Source organism: Sturnira hondurensis, unplaced genomic scaffold (genome assembly GCF_014824575.4).
Source record: "Sturnira hondurensis isolate 20B ecotype Veracruz unplaced genomic scaffold, ASM1482457v3 Scaffold0000022, whole genome shotgun sequence".
Taxonomy (NCBI): domain Eukaryota; kingdom Metazoa; phylum Chordata; class Mammalia; order Chiroptera; family Phyllostomidae; genus Sturnira; species Sturnira hondurensis.
The window spans coordinates 3,075,810-3,097,895 of record NW_028072653.1 but is presented as its reverse complement, the minus strand read 5'-3'; the positions used below and the strand labels follow the sequence as shown (position 1 = coordinate 3,097,895).

The following is a 22,086-nucleotide window of genomic DNA, read 5'->3' as shown; positions in this document are numbered from 1 at the left end:
AGCTATGTGTAATTTCCTAAACATTTTTAGATACTTACTTCAGTTAAGTTCCATAGAAACTGTGGCAAGGCAAGTATAATTCTTTCCCCTTCCAGATAAGCAGGGTGAGGTCTGGGAGGCTAGACACCTGCCTTGATGTGAACACCTGCCAAGTTCAGCTAACACTCAAGGACAGGTCTCACCGCTAGCCTGCTATACTCTCTTTTCTATTTTTATTAGAGGTGATGTTTTATTAATATAGTGCCCAGGTACTTTTATCCAGAGGGTTCCTTTGAGTCACAGATAATACTGCTAGTAATAGGTAGCATTTTAACTAGTCTCATTCAAGACACTATTATTTCCTCATTCTTATCTTTGTAAAAAAGAAAACTAGGCATATGAGGTTAGAGTCAGTTATCAATACTCAGCTAGTGCCATCAATTTGAATAACGAAACACATTTTTGTTACAGTGTGCAAGTGGCATGAAGTACCTTGAAAACACATGTTCTTTATCTTTAGTATGTATTGCACATATGTGCAAACCTGTTCATATGAATAGTCTTTTTCCTTAATAAAAAAGAAATAACTTTTTACAGAGGAGACCCAATAAACATGGTATGGCCCACTCTCAAAGCATAGGTTCAAATCTTGGCTCTGCTACTTACCAGCTATATAATCCTGGAAATAACACTAAGATCTACATTCTAAAGTTGTTGCATGTTTACATGAATCCAGTAAAGAACCTAGCATAGTGCCTCACATATGGGAAATGCCAATAAAAGTTGGCTTTCACATCCACATTACATCATTATCATCATCATCATATTATTATTATTATCAACATGCCTTATCTGTGTATAAATTAATAGTGGCAGATTTTCAGGACCAAAATATCTCCTACTACTTACTTATTCATGTCAGCCTATAAAATGGGAATTCCCTTTTGTGTTTGGTTAGCCCTGGGTAGTGCCAAGGAGACTGTGGCTTGGGGACATAGATGCTGGTTGATCTAGACACAAGAAAATGTTTTAAATTATTGGCAGATGAAGTACATAAAGTACTTCATCTATAAAATAGAGAATTAATTTGAAGAATGTTTCAGAGAGGAAGAAGTTCAACTTTAAGCCCAACGTTTTGATAAATAAAGTATAGAAGTTTTACTTGTCACTGCTCCATTTGTACTCTTTCCCCGAAGCAGGACTGTTGGAGACGGTAAGGACTTTTCCCACGTGACAAGTAGCGGTGATCAAGAGAGCCTGACCTGTTCGTTGTTTTGTGGCCATTCTTTATTAAATCATGTTCAATGACTTTCTCCTACTGACAAGAGAGTGATTCTGCTTCATTGTACCTTAGAAGTCACCACTGCCTAATTCCTGTAAAATTGAATTTAGTATGGGACCAATATTTATGGACTTGTTTTTGTGGTGGTTGTTGTGATTAAGAAGGCCGTCCCAGCAGGATGGTAGAGGAAATCTGGCTCACGTTTATAAAACCTGACAGTCCCCGTCACCCTGCCGTCACTTGCACGTTAACATTGGGTTTTCTCACCTGCTCCTTCTGAAGCCAGTTTTACATAAATAGGAAATGGTGGCTTCAGGTCATTGACAGAGTGAAGCAGGCTTAAACCAAAAATAGTCTTTTCTTTTGAGAGGGTAACTCTCGGAGTGAGAGACATTTTATGCCTGGGCCCTGTTGTCCTTGAAAGGAAGGCGTCGCTTTCTCTTGCTCAGGATGACATCCCGACGTGTGGTCTTGAGCTCCACTTCCTTGCGTGGCCAGGTCAGTGGGCCATGTATAGCCCACAGGGTTATGCTAATGGGAACTTTTGGGGTATGATTTCGTAGTTCAGAATATTTGTTATCTCCTTCTACTGAGTCCGTACCGAGAGAGGCCTTCCCTGGGGCCCCGCACTCGCCCATGTGATTTGCTTTGGCAGATAGAAGGCAGGCAAGGTTATTCATGCCTATCAAAGTAGAAACATTGAGAATTATTTTATTGATTGTTTTTACTATTTCCCCCTTGGGCAATGAGAATGGCAAGCCACAGAATGAAACATCACAGGGGTTAGGGGAGAGCCATACATTATATGTTAGTTTTAAACCACTGAGATTGGAGAGCTGTTTACTTAACTGATCAATACAGTCTGATTCTGCCACACTTGTGCACGACCAGCTTTAGATAAACTGACGATAAAGAGGTGATAAATGGCTGGTGGGTAGGTAGATGCCATAACAATAAAGAAGAAATGAATGATACACTAGATAAAGAAAAATGGCCCAAGGCAAGCCTTTCTGCAAAGGCAAGTTCAGAGACAGCCCTGGCTCTCAAGGCATCACTGGATTGGAAAATCAGCCTGTCAGGAAACATGGGTGTCTTTTTAGTGACTTAATCTGTGGTTTTGAACAAGATCCTCGCTGTCTCTGGATGCTTTTCTACAAGATTGTCTGTTCGTGATAACGTCACCTGGAAAATGAGCGTCACATCATAGAATCACTGTGAAAACTGAATGAAATGATGTATGCATAAAGGGCCTACAAAGGCTAGCATGTCATATTCTTATTGGAAACGTGTCTGTATCAGTTCCAATTCAGTGGACTGCCAATTCATAGCACTATACACTTCAGTCAAATTTTATAATTATGCTATTAAAAATAAAGTAATACTTTAAGATTATACCATGCATCCCTGATTGCAAATAGTCTTTCTATTGGAGGTCACTGCGTGTCTGTTCTTTCTCTTCTCTAGAGCTCTGTCATAACCATTGTCCTATCCTCACCCTCTCCCAATTTCTCATTCACAGTAAACTCAGTTGACATCCACCCTCGCACCTCATGCCCACAGTGAGACTATTTTCCGGTTCCAAATTCATTTTCAGACCTTCACTAACTTATCAACCATCTCTATGGCAAAGCCCTGGGCCTCTTGCTCCCACGGTTGCCACCAAAGCTCTCTCTACATGACAGGTAAAAATAGATCTGAGTTTCTGAGTTTCACAGAATAAGAAAGCCCAAGGAAATTTCTGGTAGGAACTCGTGGGGGCATAGAAAACCTGAACACCCACCAGAAGTTTGCTCTCTGACAGCACTGCTGAACATCAGGGAATACAACATGACCTTTCAAGGATGAAAAGGACCTTCAATTTCAATCCAGTCTGATTTTTTTATTTTGAGATGAAATTGAGAGACAAGAGAGAAAATCCCCAGCTCAAGGTCATTCACCTAGCTCAAAGTCATTCGCCTATGTGGTAGCACAACTACAAGGGCAACTCTTAGATAGCGGTCATCATTTTTTGCGATGTATCCAGCTGTCCCATTTTATCAAAGAACATGAATAAGGCTTTATTACAGAACAAAAGCTCTATTCATCTTCAGCAAAGTAAAACTGGAAACCCTGTTAATTGGCTATGCAAGACTGCTAATCAATAATGCACAGGAAAATAGCAACAGAGCTTTTAGCTGTTTGTATGTGAGCTAACAAAGAAAAATACAGAGAAGACTAGAGACACAGCTGTTTGTGTACAAACCTTCAGAACTTTACATTCACTCAAAGCCCACCTTGGGTGAAAGAGGATCATAGAGATCAACTGAAGGACCTTAGAATCCATTCAAATTGTATACACTAGATGGTTATAATAAATAAACGCAACTCCAGAATGTACAAATGAAGCGAGACCTAGGCTGGCCAGGGTCTGGCGCTTCTCTGTAAGACACCCCATATTCTCAAACCAACCATGGCCAAGCAGCAGTTTTTACGTTCATCTCCTCGGGTGTGGTCGTGGGAGAGAAACTCCCGTTGCCTGTTTTGTAAGAAGTAAGGCACAGAGCCTTGAAAATGCACCAGAGTGGTAGGGACTCTGATAACTGGAGATTGGGCCTCACCTACTGGGGCAGGAGACAGTCCAGATTTACCCAGTCATTCTCAAATGAAAATGATGACCCAGATGTTGAAGACGGAAAGATATTTAAGATTTTCATATAAAATTTCTCAATTGTTCAGTGTTGACTAAAATAGATCAAATTCAACTCTTTTCTTGTCTAACTATCTATGATTCAGGCTACAGTTAAACAATTGGTTCCAACTGACTTTACCTCTTTGGAATAATTTCTCTATAAGTAAAATTAAAATTGGGCTTGGTCTTCAAGATTTAGCCCTAAATTTTTCTTTTTCTTTTTTTTAATTTTCTATTGTTATTCTGCTACAGTTGTCCCAAATCTTCCCCCTTGCCCTCCTCTGCCCAGCCTACCCCCTCTCCCATAGCCAGTCCCCACACTGTTGTCCATGTCTATGAAATTTTACTTTTCTTCCAATTTTATTTTACCATCAGTCACTAATACTAGTAACCAGAAATCACCAACTAAGAAAATGTAATCAATAGGTGGTTATAATCGGTGTCTATGATTGTCCTACCTCTTGTCCCTAACAAGCAGCTGTTACACGGCTCACGAATTACACATTGTCTTCTGTATTACATAGCTCTTCACCACCTGGCACCAAACAATAGATATAATGATGAAAACTGAGGTGCGTGGTGCTGTTAAGTAAAATGAGTGTAGGCAATATATAGTGAGTATAATATATAATCTATATAATAAGTGTAAAGATAATGTTTGGAAATTATTCCAATAAACTCATTTTTCTAAACTGGGGCTTTTATATTATAAGCAATATCACGTAATGCCCTTCAGTATTCATAAATATGGATATATTGCTGATAGAAAAGCACTTATAGGTAAAATAACTAGGTGGGTGATAGGAATGAGAGAACTGTCATTTTTTAAAAAACACTCTTTTTAGCCCTGGCTGATGTAGCTCAGTGGATTGAGTGGGGGCTGTGAACCAAAGGGTCTCGGTTCGATTCCAGGTCGGGGCATATGCCTGGGTTGCAGGCCATATGCCTAGGTTGCGAGCCAGGTCCCCAACAGGGCCATGTGAGAGGCAATCACACACTGATGTTTCTCTCCCTCTCTTTCTCCTTCTCTTCCCCTCTCTCTAAAAATAAAAACAGAAAAAACTCCACTTTTTTTAGCATTTCTTTTTGTCATATTTCTGAAAGACGATTTATAGCAAAGAGTAGCTAATTTGAGGGTGGATAAATTGGAAGACAAATGTGAAAAAGTAGAATTCATGGTGTGGTTTATATATTAAATGTGAAGCATTGGCAGTTTCTTGAAAAGCAGGGACACCTATCTATAAACGTAAACAAAAAATAATACACTAAGTCAAGTTTAGCATATCTGTCAATTCTCTTTTCCTTGAGCTCTCTGCTCTTATTGAATGTGCTAATGGATTTTCTACAGGAAATAGATTTCCTACAGGAGTAGCAGGAGAAGTAGAGGAGTAGCAGTGGTTAAAAAGTTCTGGTCAGTCTAGGTTGTACGCCTAGAACATTTGTTTCTGGGCTGTCTGGCACGGCTGTATGCTGTGATCTGCATAATAGCTTCCTTTTGAAGAAAGAAAGTTAATTTTTTTTTAAAAAGCATTCTTTTCCTCACTGTTATTAGCTGCCCACGGCAGTCTCTGGCATTCTTAAATTTGCATGTTTGCACTGTGGAACAGCATTCTTTTCTGAAAATGCAAAAATAAGATGAAATATTCAGTTACATCAAGGACAATGAGTGGAAACTTCAATGAGTTTCATTTACAGCAGGGCATCTGTACCAGTCTCCACCATCTCACTCACATTTCTGTATTTTTAAAAATTATTCGTTGTTTTATATTTATTTGGGGGGAAATAGCTGGACAAGAGTGGCCTCTTAGTTATATCCATCATGCTGAGAAATGTGTTTCTCAAGGATTTTCAGTTGAGTTAGGAAACACCAAAAACTTGGATAAAAATTAATGTTGTTTTGATCTATGTCATGTCAGAGCAGCCTCGGAATTTTAAAGTCCAATGTCTGATTCTTAAATGGGATGTATTTCAGTATGAATATTCCAGTACCGCAACTCAAAGAAAATAGAGAGGGTGTGTATGTACGTGTGGTTTCCCCCCAAATCAAAAGCCTAAAGGAGTTTTTAGCATTTTGCTTTGCTTTAAGAACATGTCGAAAACTTAATGGAGGCAAACATTCTAGGAGAACATTAGTTTATAAGGAGAGTCGCTCCTGCATCAGGCAGGTGTAGTGTAACCTTGGTTGCCTCAGAGTGTGGATAGCTCCAAGGACAAGGGCTTTAAAGGGACTTGTAGTCAAATGCATTTATTTTCAAAATAAGAAACTTTCATTCCGATTGTATTCCCCATGGCTGTTCTTGGCCCAGCTCTCTTTATGTAATTCATACACTTTCCTCTCCTGAAACCAAAGTTAATTTTTCTAAGTTGGAGCTAGAAGAAAATAAAAATCTATTAGTCTTCCACTGATTTAGTTTCAGATATTATATTGATGCAAGTAGTTTGCAAAGTTTACCATTGACTGAACGGGGTTTACCAGTTGCTGTGACTCAGAAGTGCTGAGAGACTGTGGGGCTGGTGCTGTATTATTCCTCTACTATCATTTAGGATTCTAATTTTTTTCTTTCTTTCAAGCTCACCAGTGAGCTTGAAATTACAGTGAAGCTTGAAATTTCTTCTTACAGTGAAGAAATTACTGTAAACATGTATCTTTTCTTTTACACTTCCTTTTTCTTTTCTCCAAACTAGTTCTCAGTGAATGTGTCCGTCGAATGTCATCTTGATTAAAACATAGCCTGAAAGGTAGAAGCTTCCCCACCTCTCCCCTTTTGGGTGAGTTTTTTGAATTATATGACCAGGACATATACACTCATATAAGCAGAGAAGTTTGGACTTGAGCTTGCTATTAAATAAAGAAAATTGAGCACAAAGACCTGAAGTACAAGCTACCCATAAAACCTCAGGGAAGATAAAAAACAAGCTGGGAGAATAGTGGGGAAGGTTTGAAGATAGAGTGGGTTAGACGGATTTTAGAAAGCAAGCAATGAACAGGAATTCAATTGATAGAGCTGACTTTTCTAAAATTATGCTCTGCATGTCACTGTTGAAAAGTAAGATGAATTTAGTGGTATGCAAAATTTTATTTTAATATGTATGCATTTCTTATCATGTAAATCAGGAAAATATAAGCAAGACAGGGAATCTAAGCCAAAAATATGTTAAAGACAAAGAGAAAATAAATAATAATTAATCTACATCGATTTATTTAAAAAATTATGATGATATATTATAAAACACTGATGCTTGCCCTGCTTAAGACAATATGGGGGTTTTAATGGTACTCTAATTTAGGGAAACTAGGATATATTATTTTTGAATCAAAATGATGGCATTTGGATCCCCAGAGTATAGGTTCCCCTAAGACACTAATTTTCTCACTTTTCTACCCCACGTTCCACAGTGAGAATCTGAAGGAACAAAGTTCTGTTTCGTACTAAAAATTGGGTAGATAGTTTGGTGAACAGGAAACGGGAATATGACCAGAAAGAACAAAATCTCCTTCACAAGGAGCAATGCATAGTGGAAAAATGCATACTAGGGTTCTGCATTGCTTATTACATTGAGGAAAAAAAGCAGAGTTTTATCAATACAGTTGTCGCAAACAATCCTACAGTTACCTACTAATTAGCGACTCTGATCAAGCCGCCGTGCTGGCAGCATCAGAGATGCAAAGATGATTACTGAAAGGCTTCTGTCCTGAAGTTGGTGATTTACTGGAGTGAGGAGGCAGGAAAGGAGGAAAACGAATATCCAAGCAACATGCGGCAAAAACTGTTTTCATAAGGTGGGGGAAAATATGAGAGTAATTAATGGAATAATGAGTATAATAATAATTAATAATGCCTTTCATCTGCTGAGTCCTTCCTGTGTTCCAGGCAAAGTTTTAGGCATTTTTATGGAGTACCTTACTGAATCCTCAGAGCAAACTGGCAATATTAGTGATATTGAATGTACGTATGTTAAATAATGTACACAAGCTAGTAATCAAATGGGAGCTGCCTGACTCCAAGAGTACGCATTCTTAACAGCTGTTTGAATTCATGTCGTGGATAAGGTCAGTGAAGGCTTCACTGAGAAAGTGCTCCTTATTTAAACCTTAAAGTCATAAGGAGGACGGGGATGAACGGAGAAACTATCCAAAGAGGAAGAATGAGATTTGACATGCGCATATGGGATTGGCTAATTATAGTCAGGAAACCATCACAGATTATCACATGCTGGGAAATTACAGAAAACAAAGCTAGGAAGCCCCTGAGACTGGTGCTCACACCTTAGGAGCAAATAGCTTGTGCGTAATGGCATGCGCCGAATTCTTGAGACACGGTGAAAGCTCTGCTTCGGAAAGATGCATTGGGCCTCAGTGGGAGTAACACAGGGTAGAGACTAAGGGCCTGAGTCTGAGGGCGAGCCTCTGAAACCTATGTCCCTTCTCTCGGAAAAACCAATGCTAGTGAGTGAGCCCCTGGAAATCTCGGGTTCCTCACCCGCAGCGTTGATGATAGTAAACACATATGACTTTGATTATGAGAATTAAAGTAGGTCTTTTATATAAAATACTTGCTGTGGTGCGTGTAGTTAGGGCTCAGAAAGTGCTACCTCTTAGGGTTGGTGTGTAAATGATAGACTATAGTATAGAAGAGAGGGATGGAGCAGGGACATGGCTTAATAGGCTACCAACACAGTCCCGATGAAAACAGAGAAAATCATGAACTAGGCCAGTGGCGATGGCAACTGGAAAGAGGACAGTTACACAAGATCTTTCAGAGGCATGAGTGCCTTCGTGATTCATTACATGTGGGAGGCAGAGATGTGGCTCTCTGAGTGTTCTTGCCTGGCTCACCATTACCAGATATAGAAAACTCAGGAAAATAGGATGATCTGGAGAAGAAATTATGGATCCAAAGTCCTATTGCCTATGAATTAAAGGTATTCATTCCTCAAGTTTTATCAATCTGCCACCACGGCAGTATTTTTCTCAAGTGTGATACAGATGCAAATGGTGGTGAGCGGATAATCTGATTGGCGGACACAAGGGTTATCAATAGCATTAATTTCCACGGGTAAGAGAATTATTTTCTGTGAAACACTCCTTCTGTCCTATTTACTCAAGAATTTTTCTCACTTTGGTGCTAGCTGTACTCCCCCATTTTTCTGTTACTTCTCTTTATATCTGTTTTTTTTAAGATTTTATTTATTTATCTTTAGAGGGGAAGGGAAGGAGAGAAGTATCAATGTATGGTTGCCTCTCATGAGTCCCCTGCTAGGAACTGGCCTGCAACCCAGGCCTGTGCCCTGACTGGGAATCGAACTGCGATCGTGTGGTTCACAGGCCCGCGCTCACTCCACTGAGCTACACCAGCCAGGGCTTTTTCTATCTTTTTCAACATACTCAGAATCTGGGGAACATAAATATATATGCATTTAAAATTCAAAAGCATTAAAGAAGTTTTTTAAACATTTGTTTTTTATGACATTTTTATATCAGTTTCTATTTATGTCACATGTCTCTGGTTTATGATTATGGTCTTAATATGAATTTTCCTTTAAAAATGTTTAAATGAATAACAATGAATCAATTTAAAGAAAAAACACCAAGGAACCGGTAGTCGAGTCACTTGAATATAACAAAATCATAAAAGGGGGCTTATATGACTGAAGGTTAGACACCCCCTACAGTCAGCCAGGTAACATTTTAAGCAAATATTCTCACCCAGTTTCCACACAGGCTTCTTAAAGGGAAACATTTACTATAAGCCTAAAAGAAAGCCACATCGCTCTAGTGGCTGAAATAAAAAAAGGGTTAGAAATTTGTTATTCGAACACTTTCCCGAGAAAAATTGTTAACAAAACTTCTTAGTAGATATTAATTAATTATGGAGCTATGCTTGAAAATAGGAATGGCATCAGAAACCCAACAAAAGACCCTGCAGAAACTTCCAGTCATGACAAAATCTGCTATCCCAAGAATCCGGCTGTCTCATGGCATTAGCTTTAAGTTTCAGCCCAACCCTCTTCCTCACAGAGACCGATGAAATAGTGCCGTGCATAAAACACAAACCAGCAAGAGAGCAGGGTGTGGATGAGAAGACCAATGTGAAAGCTAGCTACCACAATAAAATTCACAAGGAGCTGGTGCAATCAATTAGATACTGCTGCTCACTATGAAATTTGATATCAACCCAGTTTGGCTTGATTTCCTTAGGAAGCTTAATAACTTTGTGACACCTCATTGATTTTTCTCGCCATGCTTTAAGTGAGCGGGTCATTTTCTTCTGGAAGTATCTCCTAATAGATAGTTACTACTCTAGATCATTCTCAATATGAGACATTGGGAAGAAGGTGATGTTAGGCACTGTGATGTAAACCCAACCCTTCCCTCATCAACTTTTGATTTTAATGCTACTCTGTCTGTGCTCAAATGACTGAACAAAAGATTGACTAGTCATGAATTCATGGGTTCTGTTTTAGGGTGCTGGAATAAGTATGGAAATATAAATATACAACAGAACTTGATGCTCAATTTCTCTTTCTGGAAGCATGCAAACTTGGAGATTATTTTTACACATGTCCTTTCTCTCACAGATGGAAGACTTTACTCCTAAGGCAATCCTGAATATCTTTCTTTGGCAACGAATGAAACTCTATTCTGGTACTTGGTGGTCAGGATTTCCAGTGAATAAGGGAGCAGAGGAAACTTTTTAAAAAATATTCTTGAGCATCTCTTTGACCTTCTTTTGGGTTCTTTTTTTTTCAAAACAAAAGCATGTTTAGGAGAATTTGTAAATGCCATAAAACAATATCAGGGCCAGATAACTCTTTGAATGAGAGAGTCTTAAAGGTAGAATTTAAAATTTTTATGCAGGTAGACTCTTAAATTTCCATCTTTGTGTAGGTCCTAAATTTGCTTTTCTCTGTAAAGAAGACTAAGACCTTGTTCCAAATTAGTCAACACCAAACTGTGCCTTACAAATTCCAAGGGAAGAATATTAGGTATGTGTGAGTAAATCAACAGAAAACAGCTCAACTAGTGGACAGACATATCTGGATGGATGGTAAACTGAGAGCACAAGGTTTATATTTGAAATCGGGGCATATTTAAGTTGTCATTAACTTTGAAGGTGGAGTCATCTGTTTATAGTAGATACTCAACATGCAGAAGACTCATACTTGCCACCAGAAGATAGATCTAGTTTGCAAATATGTTTGACTTGCTTCACAGGGATTTTGTACATCAGTTTAATTAGTACCATTAAAATCATGGGGTTTGAATACAAAAATATAAAATTTTGGCTTCTCTTGAAAAATCTGAAGTCCTGACCCAAGTAAGTGTCATGCACACTTGATAATTATAATTAATAAGAGCTACTGTTTATTGAATGCTCACAAAGTACCAGATATCATTCTAAGCATTTTACTTTCGTTCCCCTACACATGGAATGTCTGAGATGCAGGTCATTTTGTCCACATTGGTCACCTGTGAAAGTTGATGCCCTGAGACATTCAGTAATTTTCTCAATATCAACAGCTGGTAATTGATGGAGTTGGGATTTGAACCCAGGCCCATTTGAGATCAAAGTGCAGTCCCTTATCCAGTGATGGAGTCAGTCTAATACATAAAATTATTTAATGGAGAATTCACCATATTCATTATGGTCATTTTTCTACATTTTTTAGAAAGTTCATTTTTGTGTTATTACTTTAAATGTTTTTATTTCAATATAGTATAAAACCTATTTCTTAAAAGAAACATTACACTTATACCTAATAAATATTTTTAAAAATAATTGTAACTTACTTTTGCTTAAACAAATTAAGCAAATAATTCACTAATTCAATTTGAATGTAATTTGCTTTGAATTGACAGAATCCACTTATATTTATCTATTATGCTAGAATACTCACTATCCTTTTCTCTAGACCATTAAAACACTTTAATTTTCTGTATATCACTTATACACATGTTTTGGAAAACCTTCTGAATCCTATGCATCAGAGTTTTAGCTCTTTTTTTAAAAAAATTGTTGTTCAATGTTCTAGAATTTTAGCTTTTGAAGGGTCACTCAGAATTCTCTTTAAGTGTATCTTACCAGAAGTCGTCTTCACTACTTCAGTGGTGTTTCTCAGTCCAACAAATGAGAACTGATAAAGCCTCCAAGATCTTGTGTCGCCTACTTCAACAGAGCTACGCTTCCACTGGTAGACGATTTCTTCCCGCGGATAGCCATCTGCCATGGGATGGGAAAGCCCACGTTTAACATGATTATAAATGAGCACATGTAGCAACTTCCTCCAGTAACAAGACACCGAGGAAAGTACTGAGAGAGATCAAGTTATGACTTAATGAGGATCCTGGGCTAAAAAGCCTGACCCTGGAGAAAAGAAATACAAGGACATCATATTCTAATAGGAAGTTAGGTTTAAAAATCATGAGGTCAAAAGCATCCTTGAAAGTCACATACGCTGCTTAGAAGGTATCCTATACATGATTTCACATATTCTATATGTACACTTTACATTGTCTGGGTAAGATATAAAAAGTGGTCAGTATATAAAAAATAGTACATATCTAAGATATTGTTTCAGGGTAAAGGGGAGTCAACCAGGGCAAGATTGGGAGAGTCCTGCAGAAACAGAAAATACCCAGAGAAGGGCAGACCCCAATTCTTCTCCAGAGCATGCACTTGGAGTAGAAGGTGGTTGGGGAAAATAACCTCAACTATTTACATTATGTTCGCTCTCTCAATTTGTTGGGACTTTATCCTGATATAAAGAGAAGTCTACAATGAAAGCAGTAAGTAGAAACGTCAAGGGGAAGATACCGAAGAGCACTGCACAGATTCCAAAGGGTCAGTCTGGTTCAGCCCAGAGCACAGAAAGCCATCATGAAAGAGGCAGTATGCTGATAATGCAGTGACTATCAGCACCATTTCCAAGCCCAACACCCTAGACAAGTTTATTTTTTTTAATTATTTGATTGCTTATGGGGAAGATCATAAGACTTATTTTGTAAAATGAATAGTAACTGTATTTTGAATGAATAAACATTACTATTAAGTAAACTGTACAATAAACTCAAGTGAAAAATAGAGAAGTGGAGAGAGAGAGATTTGAAAAAACCAGAAATCATCTCCACTGTTGTGTACTAATGATGTTATGAAAAGATGTCTCAATTGTGGACGCTGATTCACTACTTAGAATAAAATCCCTTATTCTAAGGGATTTTATTTTCTTTCTTTTCCTCGTTGTCTTTTCTTTTGGTCTATCTCTTTGGCTGTTACGTATTTGTTAATTAAGAAGAAGGAAAAGAGCCTTGGCTGGTGTAGCTCAGTGGATTGAGCACAGGCTTGAGAACAAAGGATCATGGTTCGATTCCCAGTCAGGGCACATGCCTGGGTTGCAGGCCAGTTTCCAACAGGGGATGCACAAGAGGTAACCATACATTGATATTTCTCTCCCTCTCTCCTTCCCTTCCCCTCTAAAAATAAATAAATAAAATCTTTTAAAAAAAAAGAAGGAAAAGAGAAAGCAGAACCTCTGTGTGCGGTGAAGCAGAGGTGGGGAGGCAGGGTGTGTGAAGACTGAGGAAAAGAATGATGTCATTAGGAATCCCTCTATGGAGCATGTAACTGTGATTCACTTTTTTGATAGCAATAAGTGATATTAAGTTGTGTTTGGGCTCAGAAGACAGTTGTCAACTGGTGGCCTGACGGTACAGGAGTCGCCAGTTCTTAAGCTTTAGCTGGTTCAGAAGATGTGTAATCCCAGTCAGAAGTGAAAAGAAAGTAAGTCTAGTCTCCTAAAGCTTGGGGAAGCTTCCACTTAAAAATAGTCTATTCTTGGATGACGTAAAAACATATAAGACAAATTTTATAATGGAACCCTTATAAGGAGAGGGTGGGGCCAAAGTAGGTTTACAGTTGTGAGTGCATGAAACAGATGATTCTTGGATTATTATTATTATATTATTTCCCATACAAACAGCTGTAAACCTACTTTTGTCCCACCAGGTATAGATGCTATTTTTCGTCTAGTTCCCTTTCGAATGGATGCAGTGACAAACAAATGATTGTTTCTCTCACCGCTGATTTTTTATAATATGGTTATTATGATTTCATTGGCTCTTAGGAGTCTCCCTCACTCCCTAGCTGGTCAATTATATTTATGAAAATATAAACTTAAAATTTATGATCAGTTTTCATTGCTTGATATGCCCGGTTGGCAGACCGACGATAAGGAGTTCAGGGCCCGTAAGAAGCAACCCAACAGGCCCTGAACGGGTAGTGAGGCCAGCACTTTGGGGAAACGGAGGCTTGTTTTCAATTCAGGCAGGAAATGTCTGTAAAGTTTACTAAAGGTCAGTGTCCTTTATGTTAGAATCACTATGGGTGTTCTTCCCGCATGCCGTCTCTTGTCTGGTGATAATGATAATAATAGAAAGAAGAGGGCTTTTTATTGAGTCCTGAGCGCTGAAATAGCATACCAAGCATTTTACAGGCATCACATCAGCAAAACAGCATTGCGATGGGTTGGATCTGGTCATCTCTGGTGAGTGCCTGGGAATGGGGGCTGACGTAGAGATGTCGTAATTTGCCCAGGTCTAAAGAGAGAGACTCAGAATTTGAACTAGCCCCAAACAACACCAAACCTTATTTTTTTACTCACCGGTGGATAACTAGTTCTAGGTTATCACTAGGACTCCAGGAGGAAGAGGCGGTTATTAATTTTGTTCTCTTTAACAGGGCTACGAAACTGAACTATGCAAATGACACCGTTGGATATCTGCGTGCCCTGACAGGTAAGGGAGAAAATAAACAACCAATGTACTCTTACTCTCTTCTCCTGAGCCCATGGAGGGAGGGGGGTGTATAATTCACCAGTACCCCGTTCTACTCAATCCAGGTCTGGCTTCGTAATTCTTCTCGGCCCAACAAAGGGCTCCTGGCAACAGCTGCCAACTTATTAAAAGTTTGTACTGCAATGAAACTTATTTAGACTTCGTGATAAATTAGATTCCTTTTTGCAAGAATCACTCTAATGGGGACAAGCTGGTGGTATGATGAAAGAAACTGTCAAAGTCTTCAACGTGAACATCACCGCTCAATACAATTTGGCATTCTCCGTGAATCTCCCAATTCACGGACATTGCAATTAGACTGTGGTGAGAGGGGATACGGAATGCAAATGAGTGTTACTTACAACTGGAGAACTCCAAGGGGCAGGAGTGTTCATCCATGGGAAAGTTGTGCAACTGTAATTGGCACTCGGCATCAATTGTCAATCTCAACAGAAATATGAAACATAAGTAGAAAGATTTGAGACATAGTTTTCAAAATATACATTAGCACAATTTCTAATGCGCATTTCTCATCTTTATTCCTGGAGAGTGTATCTCACATTCTTACCCTTAACACAAAGTGATTTTCACGGAAGAAATGTACCAAGTCCAGGAGAAAAGTCTTTGAGACTTAATGTGATCCATTCTTTTCCACAGACTAAACAATAGGTTCTCATTGACCTCAACTCCATTTTTTCAAAACTTAGGATCATGCAATTATTATTTGGGGGGGGGGGAATTAATTGCTCACAGGAGATTGCTCAGTGGAGATATTTAACTTAACAGAACAAACTGTTATAAGAACTGAAGCTCATTTACTGTTTGCCTGTAAATGAATGCTGATGATTCTCAGATCTTATCTTCTAATTAAAGCAGAACCTTCTGTTTGTAAGTGCTTATTAGCCGTTAGCTTTAAATTACTATATGTGAATTTAAAATTACCTATGTTTCACAATGGAGTATTATGCATTCTTACAATGGAACATGATGAAGCCATTAACTAGGACATTACAGAGTGCAAAAATACCTAGTAGCAAACAGAAGATGTTAAATAAACTTATAAATACTAGAAATATATTTTCCAGTGTGTCTCAGATAGTTTAAATCTGGGGTGCTAATTAAACAGACAGGTTTTCTGGATCTCAGTGGACTGGGGTACTTGGAAAGATGAAACTTAAAGGTGTTCAGATGTTTTGATTACCTTTGGAGAAGTATGAACATATTCTAAAATTATACTGGTGATAGACTGATGATATCTTAAATTTCATATCTGTTAGCTCTATTTCTTATAATGATATCAATCATGAAATAATGTTATCTTATGAATATTTGTTTATTTTAAAAGATTTTTCAGTTTAGTATACTCTTTAATTGGGGAGATTATTTTTCTATAATATAATAGGGCAATTAATGACCTTAAACCACAAGTAATAAACCTTGAGACATTAATTGTTTATATGACACTGGGTAAAGTTGAATTGTCCTCTCATTTTATGGAAGTTATTATGGCTTTATTGTACTTGAACTTGCCAAAAGTTACAAAGCTAGTGGCACAGTTATGATAATTCCAAGATTTTTTGTCCCCAAAGCTGGAGGTTTTAATCATTGTCACTCTATAATTAAATGCTCTTCCAAAGAAAATATTAGTTTTCTTCATAAGTAAAATTATAATTGAATTAGATATTTTAGTATTATCTTTCTAAATTACACTGAAATTATTAAAATGAAATAATATAGTTTGCAGAGACAGATAAATACAATATATATAGCTACACAGATGCACATCCATAACTCATAAATAAGAACAAGACTATAATAATCTCTCAGTAAAGATTGGCAGTTCATTCAAACTTTGAATTTTGTGAGTAACATTTCTGAGGTGGTTTCTGTAATTAAATATTGTACAGTGATTCTATAAATCAATGGAAGTGAAAAATGACTATAACATTATGAAAACATAAATAGACTCGAGATAGTGTGATCAACAATATTTCAAAAGCTATACTGAGCTCTGATTTATGAGACAAACTTTTATTTTTACTAGATTCTAATTCCAGTCATTACCTTATCTCACATTTAATAAAACCCATGATAAGTTCAAAATGTATGCAGTGACTTTCTTCTAAACTTATAGCCATTTTTCCTAGTTACCAATATAACTGTTTAACTGATACAAAGGTTTGAAGCCATTTTAAAGTATTTTATTTTGTATGTTGAATATTATATAAGGTATAGGGTATATGTCTCAAGGGCATTTAACATGAATCATTTTGAAGCTCAAAGTTCCAGAAAACTAAGACCTAGAAGAATCCTATTTATACATTTTACTAAAAAATATACATGCATCAATTTAGTGTCTTCTGTGTTTACTGTGTATTAGGGTCTAAGCACTGTATACATCACTCTGTTTAGTCCTTATATCTCTGTAAGATGAGAATCATTGTCTATTTTACAAAATTAAAGAAAGAAAAGTGAAGAGTTAGCTCAGGTGGCTGGGCAGTGTGTGGTGGGGTAGTTGTGCCTTGTTTTCCAATAATCCACTCGTCTCCCATCTAATTCCTCTAAATAAAAATGTAACCAAGCAATCCCATCAAACTTACTGTACAAAGAAAGCTTGGAGATGTGTCTTTTAGCACCAACACCCGTGCTATCTGATAGCTACCCCCTAGAAACGTTGGAGAGTTGCCCTAATGCATACAGGTAGCATGGTACAGAGCTAAGACCTAAAGCCAGGTTTGCCTGAGTCATAAATGTATGCATTTATCTGTTATGCTGTTTAATAATATATGGTCACCAATGAAAAATGTCAGCATATAAATATTATGCATCTAAGCATAAAGTGCTAAGATAATGGCCCGGGTAAGTAGAAAACCTCCCAAATGTTACTTTATTTTTAAGTTCAGAAAATAAAAAACAGCTCCAAGTTTTCCCAAAAAGATGTCTTTCTAAAATAGCCAATAAATTAATTCAAACAACCTGGCAGTGCATTGGGGGTGGGTGCTGGGAGACAAAATTCACTGTGGTTACTTGCCATTGTATAGCTGAAAAGAGAAAGTATACAGCAGACTTCCACATCAAAAAATCTCCCTCTGCAACAGTTTCCTTGGAAACGGAGACATTTCCAAGCATAACAACCGGTGGTCCCAAAGATGACTACGTTTTAGTTTCCACATTTTAAAGTAGCAGGACACACCCACAAAAGCCAAGGTTGATGCAGAGCTCAGGAGGTCTTACAAGAGCCAGGAAAGTTCCATGCACTTGTGAGAAAGAAAAAATGACTTCTCACATCAGTCAGAAAAATAGTTTGGCCTATTCCTACTCCTTTGAAAAAGCTCATCGACAACAGAAAGAAAAACTAATTTTGTACTGTCGATGATCAAACATGCCAACACTGATGTTGGCTTGAAATTTTCTTTCTTTCTTTCTTCCTTCCTTCGTTTCTTTCTTCCTTCCTTCCTTCCTTCCTTCCTTCCTTCCTTCCTTCCTTCCTTCCTTCCTTCCTTCCTTCCTTTCTTTCTTTCTTTTTTTTTTTTTGTCTTAAGAGGTTGACTTTGTTTTATTCCCGGCAATTACTCATTTCTTCTTCCAAAAGAATACCTTAAGGTGTAAAGCACTCGACCATCATTCCAAATTCTCAGCATCCTATTGGGGGTAGTAATCCAATGTGCATCGGCCTTTTTTGAGTTTCTGAAGAAAGTGTCTGGAATCCAGATTTTCCCCACCATGTTGCTATTCAATCGGAGGACTTTAATGGTGCTGTTAAATTTCAAACGTCTGTCATACCATGTTTGGGCAAAAAATATATCAATTGTATATTCCTGCAATAAAGAGAAGGGTAAAACGCAACATTTGTAATGCAGTAGGGTTATCTTGTAGAACATTGTCATTTTTTGTTCTCATTGCTATTCTGAGATACTTTGGCTTTAATTTGTCCCAAAGAAAGCGCAGACTTGGCTAAGGAGACTCACTCATCTCTTGTAGTTGAGTTGCTATTTTCATGGGGGCAAAAGAAGGAGTGGTCTAAATGAATTTTGACTGAAGATCATAGCCCTGATAACACTGTGTGCATTTGATGCCTATAAGCACAGTTTCTGGGGTTATTTTTAAAAGATTTTATTTATTTGTTTCTAGACAGAGGGGAAGGGAAACATCAATGTGTGAAACATCAATGTGTGATTGCCTCTTACGTGCCCCCCACTGGGGACCTGTCCCACAACCCAGGCCTGTGCCCTGACTGGGAATCTAACTGGAGACCTTTCGATTCACAGGCAGCACTCAAGTCACTAAGCCGCACCAGCCAGGGCTCTCGGGTTATTTGGGGTTAGCAAATTTTTGTTGTGGGAGCTGTCTTGTACATTTTAAGATGCTTAGTGGAATTCCTAGTCTCTACTCACTAGACATCGGTAGCGCCAACACCAACCTCACCCCCACCCCAAGTTGTGACAACTCAACACTTCCTCTAGACATTGCTAAATGCCTCAAGGAGAGTGATCGCCTGGGTTGAGAACCACTGCTATATAGAGTGAAAGTCCTGCATAATTAAGCAGTCCTAAACCGGAGCTGTGGACCTCAGTCACCTCATAATAAAATGAGGACTATCTTGTGAGGCATGTGTGAGGAGGGAAAAAGAGAATACACATGAAGTGCTTTGCATTGTACCTGGCAGATAGCAAAGACCAGTACAATGCATAAGATGGCCTTCCTTTTTTTAAAACTATTATAGTTGTCTTTTCCTCCAAACACGGGGAAATTAACCAATTAATAACAATGTTTAATACTGTGCTAATCTCTACCACAAAGCATATTCTCAAAGTGCCAGAGTGCTGTGATGATAAATTACTCTGTAATAAATGTGCTCAAGGATCTACCACTAAGTGGCAAGGGATTGACTTTAATCAAAGAGAAGCACGATGTGAATTCAGACCATTAGGCCTGGCATCAGAGCACCCGAGTTCCAGTTTGACTATCATATTTAAGGAGTATGTAGTGTTACTTTATAATTTGATTTTAATCATGCCGATAAATGAGAAAATTTAAAAAAGACACTTCAGCATTCTTAGAATGTGAGAGCCAAGGGTTAGGAGTCATCCACTTTTCCTAATCCAATCCCCTAAATCTACCCCCAATTTACGGTGAAGAACACGGACAGACAGGAAGATTGTGTATTTGCCCTAGAGTAAAGAGCCTGTCAAGATTAGACGGGAATCGCATTTGCACCACTCTGTGTTACATCCTTGCACTTCCCACTGCCCCATCTCATTGCAGTGAACTACAGTTCCGCGGGGGTTAGCCGTGCCCCTTGGCTCACTATTTAATTCCCCATTTGCCATCTGCATCAATGGGGAATTGGTGAGAAAGGAACCTGTCTCGTGACATTCTTTCTCCACTAATTAGTGATGTGCCAGTAAACAGAGTAACAATCTCTGATGTACAATTTGTCAAAACACACAAAAATTAAATATTTTCTGGTGTACATGTTGGCCAAACACAAATAAACAAGAAAAAATAAAAATAAAGATTAGTTAAACCAGTGATTCATAGACTGTGATCCTGGGACGGTAGTTCTGGGAGCTGATATTCCAGAAATTAAAAGTTCTATGCTTCAATAAAGTACATATATGGTTTCTTCTCCTTTTTAAATATTTACAATTTGCATCTGGATGCTAAATAGTCTGAGAATTTTCATTATAAAGAAGAAACATGTTGGCATTTGCTTAATGGTTAAACAAGCAAATTTATTATTCACCCCAATTGGGAGCAATTAACGTTTCTCATATCTTTGATCCAACAGAGTGTCCTATTGACAGCTTGGTAAACACTAACTGTGTTTAACAGTTAAACACTGTTAGTGTTTAAACACTAAAAACACTAAAACACTAGTGTTTATAGTGTTTAAACACTATAAACACTAAAACTATTTCAAAGTTTTAATTGTGTTATGTTACATTACATTACGTTAAGTTAATGTTCTACCCTATTCCATTCTGTTATAGACTCCAATCTAGTTTCTCATTTCAGATTTTGATAGAAAGGGTTGTGCAATAAAAAGTTACATTTATTGTTACATCAGATCAATTATTTCCTCTGAGAGACAATTCTGATTTGAAGCAAACGATGCCTTCTGTAAACCATTCATATTCTAAAAATTACTTGAGCACTATATTTTGTAGAAAGCAATAATTACCAAGTAAACAATTATTGCTGATTTTTGAGTATAGCATTTTACCCAAATTAATTTCATAGGTATGATCACATTTAACTCTCATTTAAAAAATCATCAAAATTATCTTATTGGAAAAGAGAAAAAAAAAGATCTGAAAGATTCTCCCTTCCAAATTTTTTTATGGGCATATTTCTTGTTATTTTCATCCTGCCACATGTTAATAACAAACTATTAGAATCTTACCATATTGATGGCGTTCACTGGACCAATGCTGTTCACATACATGTCTGTGTGAATCAGTGTTGGTTTCACTGCAGAGATAAGCAGATATATGTACATATAGAGCAGTGCAATTTTCAGTCTGTTTTTCTAGAAATACATTTATTTTTCCACTTTAAAAATAATTTATTTGCAACTAATTTGGTGCCAGTGACTAACTTGCTTCTTTTAAATAATTTGGTTTTCAAAGAAGTCTCTCTGTTTAGCTTGTAAATGCTGTAACTAAACATCCTTTTGAGACTATGTAAAGATGAACAGACAAGAAAAACTCCTCAGATTTTCTTTTTATCTTTTTCTCAGATGGCCTGAATTTTACCATTTTTCCCTCAGGCTCCGAAATTTATTTGGGCATTGCAGCTTGACTTGCTCCATATAGGAAAAAAATATTTGTGACCTAGAAAAATATGTCAAAGAAGCATGAAGTAGATAAAAAGAGCAACAAGGATAGTGAATTGTTTTGGCGTAGGTGCACCTGTTGATTCCTTCTATGCCCACTGTATCCACGGACGCCTCTAGCCATCACTAAATCAATCTTCCTCAGTGACTTCATGGATTCTGGGACTCATCAGATAACACGAGGAAACCATATGGAAACCCAACACACACCTATTTGTCAAAGAGGTCTGACATTGAAAATAATGTCGTGTTACATCTATGACCAAATGCATGCGCTCCATTTTCATTTCGCATTTAATGAACAAAGATTCATAATGTCATTCTGGGCTTCAGTTCAACATTTGTCTCATCTTTATCATTTTCCTCAAAGGGGTCATGCCCTAACTCTCTGTGGTGGAATGAACTCATCATTACTCCATATACCTGCAACCTTGCTGTCACCCCAATGGGGCACTTCTGTCCTCTGAACTTGGGGCTTGACCATCGGA

At 37.8% G+C, this 22,086-nt stretch overlaps 1 protein-coding gene across 2 annotated transcripts in view; it reads right to left on the bottom strand.

Moving 5' to 3' along the window:
- GABRG2 (gamma-aminobutyric acid type A receptor subunit gamma2) overlaps positions 1-22,086 on the bottom strand; it is an 81,162-nt gene that overhangs the window by 34,680 nt on the left and 24,396 nt on the right. For both annotated transcript variants that reach the window (XM_037037096.1, XM_037037739.1), the window contains exons 3-6: positions 21,167-21,234; positions 18,358-18,578; positions 15,123-15,205; positions 12,014-12,151 (exon numbers count right to left, since the gene is read on the bottom strand). In XM_037037096.1, coding sequence (XP_036892991.1) covers positions 12,014-12,151; positions 15,123-15,205; positions 18,358-18,578; positions 21,167-21,234 — 510 coding nt within the window. The remainder of the gene's footprint in view (positions 1-12,013; positions 12,152-15,122; positions 15,206-18,357; positions 18,579-21,166; positions 21,235-22,086) is intronic.